Source organism: Tachysurus fulvidraco, chromosome 5, assembly GCF_022655615.1.
Source record: "Tachysurus fulvidraco isolate hzauxx_2018 chromosome 5, HZAU_PFXX_2.0, whole genome shotgun sequence".
Classification (NCBI taxonomy): Eukaryota; Metazoa; Chordata; class Actinopteri; order Siluriformes; family Bagridae; genus Tachysurus; species Tachysurus fulvidraco.
Window position 1 is genome coordinate 12303350 of NC_062522.1, and position 14923 is coordinate 12318272.

Below are 14923 nucleotides of genomic sequence, written 5' to 3' on the forward strand. Positions count from 1 at the left end.
CTCCCACATCAAGACAGAAGAAGAGGAATAAAGAGGAAAGAAAGACGAAAGAAGCAGTGCGTGTTGCATGTGAGCCGGAGGAGCGTTATTGTGCTTAGGCAGTCTAATTGGATAAAGGAGGAAGATTAAAGCATTCTTGATGCTGCTCCATAAATAATTGATTTATAATATGTTTGCAGTGGCAGGGCCGAGCATCTGTAATCTCAGCAACGGTGGATGCTCTGAGTGACAAGAAGTATCAGATTCCTCACACTCCACTGTGCTGCTCTTTACCTTTTCACACTGATATACATCGCTTTAAAAGCCAGAGACGAATACACAAACACGTACACAAACATGTACACAAACACGTACACAAACATGTACACAAAGGCACGCTGGGAGATGCAGAGACTTTTTTTTTTAAATCGTGCAACTCCAGAAATCAAACCGCACACATGTAAAGATAAACAACTTTCTTTTTTTGGGGCCAAAACTTTGGCGTGTGCACTTTTTAGAGAACAAGACAAAGTGTTCAGCATTTGCTGTATTCGAAAACAAAGCCTGTGACGAGAAAACACGTGTAAACAAATACACCAGTACACAACATATTCTTGGCGCGTAAGCAGCTTGCTCTTTCATAAAGGAATGTTTTGCGCTGTAAACAAATGGCACGGCACCAAAATAATGGCACTGAGGCGAGAGAACATGGTGATCCTGTTCATCTTGGTTTCTTTAGGAACAACAATGATTTGAAAAAAAAATCTTTAGAGACCACAAGCAAAAAAAACCACACAAACAACTCAAAAAAACATCTGTCACTGTGTCAAACTCCGCTGCTGAGAAAATCCCGCAAATTTATTACAGAGCAATTCTTCCTATTGACACACACACACACACACACACACACACACACACACACACACACACACACACACACACACACACATACACAGGAAACAGTTATCTGTTGTGACAGACTGTGAAATGAGGCAAAAAAACAAAGAAAACAATTTACTGTTGAATTTTTGGTGCTTAATTGTGGCCACAGATACATAATTTGGATCACAGAGTGTTTAACAGCAGACACACACAGTCTAAGTGCATTAGGGGTAGAGCTTTGTTTTAAACTTTTCTTATTTATTGGATTCCTCCCTTCATTTTCTTCATCAGATTTTTTGGGTAGTTGGCCGAGATCACGTGCAGCCGTGGATGATGGAGCAAATTAATTAATGATTAATGACTTCAGTTCTTCTTGAACCCAGATTTAAATGTAATATTTGCAAGTGAACAAATATTACTGTGAGTTAGATGAGTGAGTATCTGTGTCCGTGTGTGTATGCAGGCATGTGTGTATGCATAGATATATATGTGTGTGTGTGTGTGTGTGTGTGTGTGTGTGTGTGTGTGTGTGTGTGTGTGTGTTTGTGTGTGTGTGTAAACATATATTCTCTCTATATCACTGAATAGACTAAAAATAAATAATACAAGAAATCTAAAGCCAGAAATTGAGTATTTACATATACACATGACTATGCAGTGTATATATATATTTAAAAAATTTAATTTGTTGCGAAGAATAAGTAATGACACCCCCTAATTTATTTGTACTTAAATGAGATGAAAATGACCTACAGGTGTATCACCTCAGGTGCAAATTATTAGAACATTGTTACAGAGCATTTTAAAGAAGGCTTGTCTTATAAATGATATAAAAGATCTCCAAAGAATTTGTAATCAGCCATTCCACTGTCCGGAAAATCATTTACAAGTGGGGAACATTTAAAACTACCAACATGACCAGGTGTAAAATCCCTAAAATATCATCACAGGACCTACAGAAAGCTCTTGCTACAGATGATGTCAAAGTGCATGAATCTACAATGGAGGTAGAAGTGTTCTGGTTTGAGGATGCTTTGCTGCAGCAGGACCAGACCAGATCACCATCACAGAATCCATTATGAATTCTACATTGTATCAGAAGGTGTTTAAGGAACATGTGAGAACATCTGTCAAAAAAACTGAAGCTGAAGCTGGAACTGAACCTTACAACATGACAAAAACATACCAGTAAATCCACCAAGGACTCACTGAAAAGTAAAAAACAGAGAAATTCTGGAATTATTTATCTTTCAGTGTATTCAGTCACACTTAATCACACACATGCACATTGTATATACGTATGTGATTAAGCGTGACTGAATAGACTGAAAGATAAATAATAAGAGAGATATAACTACAGAAAATGAAAGACATGAGATTTTAAGCAAAGTCATGACGCGGGCAAGAATCGGACCCAAACGCAGGATAGCAAAACAAAACAGGGTTTAATAACAAAGGGAACACGAAACATGACACAGACTGAAGACAAGACAGGACAACAGTAGATTCCGCGCTGCCATCGGCAAAGCGGCACACTTAAATACAAAGACACTAATGACACAATGAGGAGCAGTTGTGGTGACGGGAAGGAGTAGACGAGGCGGGGCAGACACGTGACGGGAAACAAACAAAACTGCACGTGGCCAAAGTCCGAGCTGAATCATGACATTAAGAAAGAAAGAAAGAAAGAAAGAAAGAAAGAAAGAAAGAAAGAAAGAAAGAAAGAAAGAAAGAAAGGAAGAGAGAGGCAGAGAGATTAGGTAATGGAAATGGAAACGGAAGAAACAGCATGTTTGGTAATTGAACACAGTCATGAGTGAAATTTTATATCTTTTGTTCTGATAAGAAATAAATTAAAGGTTACGTAAAATCTTTGTTAATAGACACCCCTGAAAGAGACAGCTAATATGAAGTAGAATATAAATAAATAACACCGATAAATAAGACATTGCCTGAGTATTTTTGTTTACTTGGTAATGGACATAATAACAGTGTTCATGGTGTTCAAATTTCCAACTGCAAGATTCTTATTTTGTTTTTTTGAAGAACTGACAGAAAGCTTAACTCTGTTCTTGGCAGATAAATCAGTCAGCTCTTGCCTCCTGACACAGAGCTTCAGAGTAATAATTCTCTCGGCAACAGTTTGTAGTGTCGACTAAACAAAGGTGTCCAATGGGAACCCAAAACAACACCAGTGCAGCAACAATAAATCATGTTTGCGGCTCTAAGAGAAGACTCGCAGACCTCGGCCCTGGGCTGAATTACAACGTCCGGGAGGATTCTTTATTGAAAAATTACATTTAACCTCCATCTCGGATTGATCTATAGCCAGAAAACTAGCACAATGCACTGTATATTTAGACAAAAATTTGGTTTTAAGTGCAGAAGCCTTTAGAATCCTCAATACTAATTCATTTAAACAAATTACTGTTCATCACCTATGCAACTTAATAAAGAAAAGATGGAGTGGGCAAATACACTCAGGTCACACCCTACACATACTGCTGCAAATCTCAGGCCAATAGCAGACTGGAACTCTGGTGATAAAAGCATGGTATTAGAATGTACGTGACTGGACTTGCTCTATCTCCATACATTTATCTCCAGAAATTAGAGGGAATTATTCAGCAGGACAAACCCGGAGCTTCACAGGTCCATGGTGAGCTGCTGAGCAAGACCAGCATTACATAAGTACAGGCCAAAATATTATCCTGGAATTAAAAAATGTGCTGTTTACGGTTAAGCTAACAAGCTAAGATAACAAATTTCAGGAGTTGTAATGCCTCCGATCATGTATTCGAGACATTTTCAGACAGGCCATGAGAATGGAGCAGAAGGGAAAGTTAAACAAGAGGACAAGAGGAAGATCATTTTATACTGAATGGCTCAGGAATGTTTTTTTTTTTGTTTGTTTGTTTTTTTGCACTTTTTGGAAAATAATGTGGTCTTCATAAGCATTCATGAAGATGTAAGATGAACATAAATGCATGAGGTTTAATAAATCAAGTGAGTCTGAAACCAGACCAATACTGAGGCAACAAACACACTTAGATTCCTTGTGTGAAAACTACAGTACCTTAGATACAGGTCTACAGATTATCCACAGATGCAAGAGTGAGCTTGGGTATTAAAAGTTTTTGGGAAGTACAAATCTATACGGTATTCAGTATGAAATCATCCACAACAGCAGTGGAATCACAGAAGGCAGAAAAACACAATAATACTATAATGTATAATGCTAAATAATACATAAAACACAGCTCATTTCCTTTACAGAAGCACAGATGTGTGTACTGTACAGGGACATGGACCAGAGCTCTCCTACTGCACCTAACCCAGTTTAACAACATGACCGCATGCTCTGGGTCTTGACCCAGTACTGTGTCTCCTTCACAACATTCTTCATCAACATTTCATGATAGTGTCTTATAAATTATGAGAACACTTCTAGCTAACATTAGGCAGAGAAGAAGGTGAAGGTTTCTGACTCTCACTCACAGAGCTCACAGACAAACGTGCAGACTGTCTCAAGACGTCTCGGAAAGTGAAGCTTGTGCGACCGTCGTCATTCAGCTTTTGGGGGCTGTCAAAACGCAAAACTTCCTCTGACATCTTTTGAATCATAACTTAGGAATCATAAACTAAAATTTAAAAAAATTCTCACATAGAATAACAGAGAAAACTCTTGGTACTTTGTCTTGTGACAACTTGCTCACAGTCAATCTAATAAATCAAGAGTTATTAGATAATAACATATCGAGTTGGAAATATTAATTAGTCAGAAACTGGAGGACGTTTTAAGAGTGAGTTCATTTATTTATGAATGCTACAGTGCACCTGAAGAAGTGCATTATTCATCGCTTTGTCCTGCTTTAGCTCTTTAGAAACCCTGTGACTACACTCGCATGCCCCGCGCTGAACTTTTCGCATCTCGGCTCAAATTTCTTGCCTGTCACATTCTCTCACTTCTGCTTTATTTCATTTGATACATAATCGATGTACAAACCATGTATCTTTCTCATTTGTTCTCATTTGTTCACAGAGTTGCCTTGTGATAATATTCATAAGCACTGCAGTCTTCGCTCACTATATCACAAGCTCTGAACTGAACCGTTCCTGCCTCAGGAGACCTTGAAGCCTCAGCTGGAGAAGCAGAAGCTATAATGGTTTGATTTTCTTCATTTGAACAGAACATCATCAAAGTCACTAACACCACCAATAAAAGTGGCTTAGAGGAGGACAAAGACTGAATCTGCTAAAGAAAGAGCACAGCCTCGACTCCGATTCATCTGCTTAATTATTAGTCTTGAGGATACCTTTCAACTCTCATCCCCTTCCACCCACATGGCCTTAAAAAAGCTTTGAACGTGTAAACTAAAGCTCTGGAGTTTTCTTTGCTCGGTCGTTGTTGAGCAGTTCGGGGATTCGGAAAGACAGAGAGATCATCCATCATTGTGGGACGTAACAGAAGATGAATGAAGAGTACTTTTCTTTTATTTAAAGTAGTATATAATTGTATTTCAATGTGACTAATGACCAACAAAATAGAGGTTTACCTGCTGCTTCAATTTATTCAAACCCGTCCAGTCAAATTCAAAATTCGAAGGCCGATGTACCTACAAGCTGTCTTGCTTAAATTCATTTAGTTTACCATGTTTGCATGAGGCGCTGAATAATTATTCACACTGAATAATTTCAGTGTGAAATCGATGTTTTGTTTTTTAGTTTTTAAGGAAAGGAGTTTGGGAATTGACTCTTGTTTCAGGATGAGGATTTAATGACAACATATTTTAAAGGGTATATTCAAAAGAAAACAGCTCTTCGGTAAGACAAAAACTAAACCAGCTTTAGGATTGTTATCCAAGTTGCTTTGTCCTGACTTACTACCAGATGTGGAACTGTGTCATTATCTTTCTTTTCACTGGTTAAAGAAATCTCCATCAATAAAAATAAATATAAATTGCATAAAGAGTAAAGATGTGGTAACAGAGCATTTGGTTAAGAGCCAGTGGATTAAGGGCTCCATCATGACCCAGAGCTCTTGCCTGGGTTTAACCATTCGCCTAAAGCAGCCATGTCTTAAACCTTTTATTTCTTTTATCTTTCCAGCAGCAATCCCACGGAAGTGTTTCCTCTCTTCTCTATTATCTGTGTCTGTGCCAGGAGAGTGATGCTCAGTCATTCGTTTTAGGCCATGCCTTCCGGTGTGACCTGATGTCGGCCCATTCATAGTCTGCTTAGAATGCTATCTTATCTTCTGGACAAAAAGAGAGCGTTTGCAAACACGGTCATTGTGAATGTGTATGTGTGCGTGTGTGTGTGTGTGTGTGTGTGTGTGTGTGTGTGTGGTCATGGCTGGTTCACTGTTACTACACATTCACCGGGGCATACAGTACTGAAATGTCAAAGTGAAAGGAGGTCACAGCAGCCTAAAAGCCGTGTGACTCAAAGAAACTGTATATAGATTGTCAAATAAAGTTAAAAATCGGTTATGTGTACAATCAGTTGCAACAACAGCAACAAGCTACTTACATTTGTCGATGAATTCAGATGAGAGTTCATATGCTTTGCTATTTTTTTACAAGCTGAGAAGCTTCTGGAAAATATGACACCATTTCCAGCAAGAGAACACACACATATAACAAAGTGTGGAACACAGTGGGATTTCTTTTAGGGGCAAATCTCCCAGATTTTGCTATTGAGAAAAAAACAGCACTTAATATGTCCGTCTTGCTGATACTGTAAGTGCCCTTATTGTGAACTAGGGACAGAGCATGAATCTGTTTAAACAGATTCCTAAAGTAGAAAAGTAAGTTCTGCTGCATCACTTGATTTAGAAAGACCTGAAATAAGGCCTAAATCCCACTGGTGTTACTACTGTATCAGCAGATAGTAGAATAGCATTGTGCGTAATGTAATAAAATAGGTACAACGCTAAAATTTATCATGTTAATTTAAGATATAACTGAGAATACTTGTATCGTGCTTCATTCAAAATACGAAACCAGGGGTTTTAAAACAGGGGGTTAGAGAGCCAAGAAGATATCATGTATGCACTTAAAGAGCAGCAGCATTATCAACAACAGTGGCCACAGATTATTCTAAATGGTCCCTATCTGCTGAGTGCATAATACCACTGATGGTTTAAAAAAAAAAAAAGAAAAAGCGCCGTGCCTCTCTTTCGTCATTTAATGGAAAACACTATAATGGAAGCTCAAATTGCAAGGCGAGCAAAAGTGATTACGCCGACACATGCACTTCACCGCATTTGTCAGGGTTAAGTTCACTTCTGCAAAGTGACAAATGCACCTGTTTCTCAAATGGAAAAGAAGAAGCCTCTTCCCATCTCTCCATGCAAATGAGCCTGGTCAGAGTCTGAGACAAGCCACATCCTTATTTCAGATACCTAACAATAATTCAATAATACCCAGACACCCACATGCACAGATTCATGCACACAAAGGAACAGAAGCACAAAGCAAGAAAGATGTTTTTTTTACACAGGATGATATTTATATAAATGAAAGGTAAATCTGGCATGAGTCAGAAAGAAGTGTCAGCAGATCTGTGAGATACAGTGACACACGGATACAGTGCAATAGATTTCTATATGTATAAGCAGAAGTGATAAGGACTTTCGCCATTACACACACATACTGTACACACACACACACACACGTTATTTTAAGGATGTCCCAAAAGGTATGTTTAGTGCAAGTGTGTAAACTTTGTCCTGATTTTTGTAAAATGAGTGTAGTGTGAAGTAATAGAAGTATGAAGTGTAAGTCTCACTGACCAAAGTACTCCTCTGATGGTGGGTGGTTCATGTCGAATAGCATCTTCTTGGTCAGTTTGTCCAACTCTTCCTCAGGGTGAGCCATGGACTGACCTGGAGCCTGAACCACAGAGGAGAAACAGGTTACACAGTGACACACAAAGTCTCTTTCATACACACCCACGCACAAACACAAACACACACAATGTCCTTACAATGTCCTGTGTGCGTATCTTAAAAAAGATACTGCCATATGCTGTTCTCTTAATGAGTGAGAAACCTTGTACTGGCTCACATCACAAATACCATAAACTGCTTATAAATTACAACTTATAATACTGAAGAATAATTAAATATAAAGTATGCTTTTTTTTTTTTTTTTTTTTACATATGGCATCATTAGCTAGTGGGCTAGAAATTCTCTTATTACACATTAGCTGGAACTGAACTGTGTGTGGATCCACACACGCGCGCACACACACGCACACACACACACACACACACACACACACACACACACACACACACACACACACACACACACACACACTAACTAGTCCCTACACACATAGTAGCCGGTAATCTGGAAGAACTGTGTTGAACTTTGGACAGAATATCACAAAGATATGGAGATAATTTTTTTTTAATTTAGGTCTTTGGCCTTGGACATTTCAGTCATTATGGTGTTGTTCCATTTTCTCCCTTAATGGCTAATATGTCCCCTGCTGCTCTTTATCTGGGTTTGTAGATGAGTATGTTAGTCATGCATCAGATGCACTCAGCTAAAGAGCAGGTAAACACTCTGAACTCTGCTGCAGTAAATGGTGTCAGTATCATTGCCAGCCTGACAGTCTTAAATTTTATATTCAATAATGACTCCAAACCCCTTGTGCTTATGAATTTATAGTCATCATATACACTATACTTTGACATAAGCTTTTTAAATTCTGTACCAAACAAAAAAATTATGAATAAACAGTACGGGATTAAATGTATCATACTTTTAATGCAATGTAATATAATGTAAATGGGATTCTTTCCCCTGAAATGCATCTTTCAGTGAAGCTATATGAGGGAGAGAAGTGTTTACAGCATACAAAAATAACACATGGAACAATCAGCCTGGACCCGGAGCTGGAACGTGACGCTCCATTCAGTACACACACAAATCTACTTACACACTTTCTCTCTGCTTTTCCTCTTGCTCACTTGATTCAGGCAGCGCTGCAGAGACATTGGTCTATTTCCCAGTATAGACATTCTCTTGTCCACATGGATTGGAAAAATGCCTTTTTCCAATTACATAATGATACATTAAGTTCTCTAATATTCAGCAGTTTCGCTTCATAGAACAACACCATCCTGGCCAGCTCCATAAAAAAGTGATGTGTATATATTAAGCTAAAAATATCTTCTGACCAAATGTTGATATCAGACAACACCACTGGAAGACATGTTATAATTACATCGTTTAATTACTGAATCACATGTAGATTGTGAAGGAGAACAATACTGTGCTAGAGAGACCTACATTAGTAGCTACAGTATAGCCCACCATTTATTCTCTTGTATCAACTGTGTCCTTCTGATGTAATTGCTTATGGATCAATAATTATAACTGCTCACATTATTAAAAAAAATCTTGTTTGTTTTTGGAGGTAAATGACAGGTTTCATCACAAATCACTGCACTCACAGTTGACCCTGGGCTGGCATCAGCAGTGGGTAGAGCTGGGGCCCACACAAATTTGGGTCTTGCCCAGCCAAATTTGGGGCTTGCCCAAACAATCAAAGTTTAAGGCCAAAAATAATACAGAAATTAGCAGCACGATTTCTAAGTTCGGATTGGGTTGGCAGCATACAGCCAATGGACAGTGATCTGTCTGCAGCAACTCCACACAAAAAAGCCCCGCGTCAGGAGTTTTATATCGCTCGCCTCACGCTACTGTCAGTACAACACGCTTACAGGTTCTAGCCCTGTACTTACTTTCTTTTTGGAACGTTTACCTACTTTTCTCAATTTGTGATTGCTGTGCAGCAGCTAACAAATGCTCAAAATAATTTGACCGACATAAATTTTATTATGTTTATTTGACTATTTTTATTATCAGGTTAGGACACTACCACTGAATGCCCACTTATTATTTGTACCAGCCCAGCCTAATATAACTTACCAGAACCAGCCTGGATTTGATACCTTAGATGTAACTACATACTTAAGAGCTATTAGGAATTACACAAGAGTTAGGCGCATGGACTTAGAGTTTTGAAGACAACAAATGTGTGCATTAGTTATGTGTGATTCTAATCTTGTCAAGTTTTCCAGTGCCACAGTGACAATGCAATGAAACTTTTGAAAACCATGTTTTGGTTTCACTGAAATATACATTTAAATAAATACAGAAATGCAACCGATTAATAGCGTTGTCCCTTTTAAGGTCATTGATTTTTTTTTGTACAGAGAAGAGCATCCCAATCAGAAAAGCTGCACAACTTAAGGACGAAATAATATTTGGTTAATATTACAAATTAAATTAAGACAGGATTTTAGCATATGATCAATAATCCTAATCAATACACAATTGCCAGACTGTATATTTATAATCACACCCTCCAGTGTCACCCAAATGTGGATGGGTTCCCTTTTCAGTCTGGTTCCTCTCAAGGTTTCTTCTTCTTCCATCTGAGGAAGTTTTTCCTTGCCACAGTCACCTCAGGCTTGTTCATTGGGGATAAATACAAACATTTAAATATTAATCTTGAATTTTTGTATTATATTAATCTTTGTATAATATTAAACTTTTGTATTATGTTTCTTATGTTCCGAAATCTGCTTTGAGAAAATGTCCATTGTTAAAAGCGCTATACTGTACAAATAATTTTGAATTGACCCGAATAGATGAGTGTTAGGTCAGCTTGTCCTACATTCTGCTCTTATTTTACAAATTCATGTACTCGATCTCATGGCTTCATTAAGTTGTAAACACAATTAAATGGAAATTAGGTGTATGATATAAAACAATAAAATGAAAGATATAATATCTGCTGGATCAAGTGCTATTTTATACTTAAGGTGTAAACTATGATGTTAAACAAAATTTGCAGTTATTAATGTGATAATTAATACTAGGACTATTCATGCAACAATATTTTTTTTTTTCAATTTTTTTTAATTCATTTTCTGGCATAAAGGAATATCCCAGTCTTTAATTAATGCAGGCTAGATGCTACAGAAAAGCCCCATTTCTGATGCTTATGTTTAAAAAATTAACTGGCTGTATGGGCTTTCCAGAAAAACTTCAGTAGCTGCAAAGTTTCCCCAAGTTAGAGTTGAAGTAACTATTGAAGTTAACTTGTTTGCTCTGATTTTCTGAGCAGGCCTGAACATTATCATCAAACTAAGAAATTACTGAATTATTCCCAATTTCAAGACTCATGTCAGAGCCTAGAAAGTGTCAATCTGTCAATCTGTAGAATCATGAAGCTAGATACGAGATCGATCATCTCATATCTAACATGTCGTCTGCAAAACTGAAGAGTTTGATAGAAGGGTCTCCCCAGATGCAGTCACACATATATTTCCTATACTGTATGTTAGGATATCTGGTTTATTGATTGGTTGATGGTCAATTGGTGAGTAGTGGACTAGCAGGTTGATTTGTTGATTGATGGCTGGTTGTTGGGTTGGCTGACTAAATCTGACCAGTTGACTGGTTGACATTCTCTTTGCCCAGTTGTTTGACTAGGCAGAGCTTACTGTATGTCATTGGCCATATTAACTGAGTGATGGACTTACTGGAAATACTGTGCGCACCGGACTAGCGCTTTACGATGGCTATAAGGCTACAATCCAAACAGGACACAGAACTCAATAAGAGGCCCTCAACCTCACCACTCCTGCTCTGTAGTAGCTTTCTGTCAGACCCTGTGAAATAAAGTGCTACTCATAAGCGCTCACCTTCTGACCCACTATAATGGCTCTGTAATCAAGATCACCTCAGAATGCAATTTACAACATCCTGGTCTCTCAATGAGTTTTTCTGCTTCTCCGTGTCCTGTCAGTGCACTCATTTTAAGCCTCTACTCCTAAGAGCACATTTTTTTTCCATCAACTCTATATATGATCTATGTATCAATTAAGAAAATGGCAAGGATACCCAACACTTTTAATCTTTAATCACTCGGAACTGTGGGTTTATTTAAATATATATTATGAGAAGTCAAAAAGCTTTTATTGTCAATTCGACCAGAAATAGCTGATGCTGTACAAAGTGAAATGAAACAACATTCCTCTAGGAAACTGGTGTTATATAAAGACACAGAGCTACATAAGACAACACAGAACTAAGGTTAAAGTGTAAAAAAAATAAAAATTGGCCTGTTAAATTAAAGTGCATGTGTGCAGCTTTGTGCAGACGGTGCAAAACAAAAGACAGTTCAAGACGAGAACAAACAGCAAACAGACAATATAATACACTACAGGACATATACATAAAAGGGGCTGACAAGAATACAGTCTTTGGTTCTGAGTAAGTCCAAATTTATGTATTTCATTTACAGAACACCTTGTCTTTTTTTTTCTTTCAGTGCAACTTGCAACTTTGTTCTAACACACGGCACACACAGGTCCAAAGAGAGAGCGAGAGAGAGAGCGAGAGAGAGAATATCATTCATTTGCTCTACTGCAGAGTTTACAACTATTTTGTTAGCCTTAGATGGAATCTACTGAATTAATTCAGACAGATCTTTTGGACCTTATAACACTAAGGAACTCACATTTTAAAAGACCGTTTATAGGTCAGGTTAAGTTTAGACAGGTTGATGGGCTCAGGGTCTGTTCTATGGGGTTGTTGGGTTTGAGAAAGAGAGAGAGAGAGAGAGAGAGAGAGAGAGAGAGAGAGAGAGAGAGAGAGAGAGAGAGAGAGAGATGGAAAGAGAGAGAGTAAGTAAATAAATATGAAAAAGAGAGAATGTGTGTGTAGGTAGAGGCTTCTGAGATGGTAAAATATACATAAAATAATGCCTTATGTCAAATTAAAATAATATAAAAAATAAATAATAATAATAATAATAATAATAATAATAATAATAATAATAATAATAATAATAATAATAATAATAATAATAATAATAATAATAATAATAATAATAATAATAATAATAAAAGCAGGAATTGGTGCAGGAAGCCCCTTCACCCTTTTGTGCCATTCGAGAGCATGCACATGGGATTAAAGATGTTTGTTGCTGTTACTAAGATGGCATGATAACTGGATGAATAAAAAAGCTTAAGGGAGTCTAGCACTGTTACCGAAACAAAGCCGGAAAGTGAGAGGATGAAACTCGCCCTCAGACGGAACAGAGACAGGAGAAACATGAGCTTATACGCTTGCAAGAGAGATATCATGAATGAGACCTGAGAAAATAGGCCAGGTGTAAGGTAGCAGAATAAAAAGCCTAAATGTTTCCTATTTGATGTGGTTTATTTTGAGGTTTAGTTATTTCTCAGGACCTCCTTTCCCACAATCTCTCTACACACAACAAAACCACAGGTTTCATAGCTCAGCTTTTCTTACACACTTCTCCAAAGAGCTCCCCACATCCTATACCTCTTGATAGCTAAGTGATTAGGGAACTCGTACAAAATTAACTGTGTATTGGGTCATATAGGTGTATGAAAGGCGGGGGGTGTGAAATCATTCAGTGTCGTTTGATTGATTGATTTATTGATTTATTTATTGTTGTTTATTTATTTATTTATTTATTTATTTATTTATTTATTTATTTATTCATCTATTCATTTTTTGGATGGGCTAGGATGTAAATCTAATAATAACAGTTATAATTCTTAGGTCAGATCATAGGCATTCAGGACCATAAGAGGTATCTTCATAACAATAAAGGATAGAACAAGAGAAATATAGACTGCAAAAGAAGCTCAAAGTATCACAAAACATTAACAAGACTTTGTACCCAGGTGAAAAAAAGAAAGAAAAAAAGTCTAAAGTCTAAACACAGAAGAAGTGCACACATTAAGCAACAGACCAAACATAAGGGGCAGAAGCAGACACAAGACAAAAACAAAGGCACATGGAAACGTAAACATGAGCACATGAGGAGAAACGAAACAAAACAAAAGTTGGCAGGTGTCCTAGAACAGGGGAAATTTGTGACAGGCTGACTGATTAAATGACAATAAGGTCACACTTTAATGAGGTCAATAAATTGTGACAAATGGCTGTGAAACCGGGAACCGAGTCTTCGTCTCCTAAACACAATCACACACACAACTATATTTCGTGTAATAGTTCAATGAGAATAATTTATGTTAAGTGTGGTTTGAAAACATCTCAGCTTTCTCTTAAATAAGTGACATTCCTGAATCACGAGGTCCTTTCGGAACTGATTTAAAAGAAAGAAAGTGCTCTTAAAAGCACAGTGGCCATGATCTACCATGTAAAATCAAATAAATAATACCTCACAACAACAAAAGGACTGCTACGTTTATTGCAGGACACCGAGTGAGCTGAAACAAGAAGTTTACTGCAGGCAGAAAGCAGCTCAAGGCCGCATTATAAGGAGCACACAGAGAAAGTGTAGACTTTCCTGAGAATAAAATGGGTCATGTTGTTTCAGCTCTAATTAAAACAGCAAAGTAAACTCAACATAAAAAAAAACAACAACACAACAGCCATGTCTAAAGATACATGCAGCAGGAGAAAGAAATGCAGAAAACAGCGAATGCGGCAGTGATAATAATTAAAGAAGCAAGATCAAGGAATTTCTGTTATTAGAAATTCGCACTGATGAAGAAAAAATATAAAAATGTTCAAAAAGGAGGCAATAATTATTCAGCTTGATGCGCATGTGCAGAATGGATGAGAATGTGTTGCTGTTTTCTTTGTATGTGAGAAGAATGTGTGTTCATGAAAGTAGGTCAGGTTTTGGAAACTGACACATCTCCCTGCTAGCAGATTAGAACAAGCCTAAAGAGCTATGGAGGAGAAAAGAGGAAAGAGATGTGCATTGAGGGGACTTCAATGAGTTTGTGCTTTTGGCCACTGTCTGTCTAAAAATACTTCACATCACTGAATACACTCTTTGAAAGCAAAAATCAATTACAGTCCAGGAATCAGGACAATTTACTCTATCGATGGTAGGCGTAATTAAACGATGGCCATAGTTACTAGTCTGGAAACTGAGTCTTGGCTGTCATAATTCTCAGTCTGTGTATGTCACTTTCATTTGCTCCATAAAGCTGAGGTGTGGTGAATCCTTTCCATCAGCATCC

At 37.5% G+C, this 14923-nt stretch overlaps 1 protein-coding gene across 9 annotated transcripts in view; it reads right to left on the reverse strand.

The window, feature by feature from the left end:
* The window catches only part of LOC113642945 (LIM domain containing preferred translocation partner in lipoma), a 194911-nt gene that overhangs the window by 28260 nt on the left and 151728 nt on the right, over positions 1-14923 (reverse strand). For all 9 annotated transcript variants that reach the window (XM_027146784.2, XM_047813124.1, XM_027146778.2 and 6 more), the window contains one exon: positions 7658-7757. In XM_027146784.2, coding sequence (XP_027002585.1) covers positions 7658-7757 — 100 coding nt within the window. The remainder of the gene's footprint in view (positions 1-7657; positions 7758-14923) is intronic.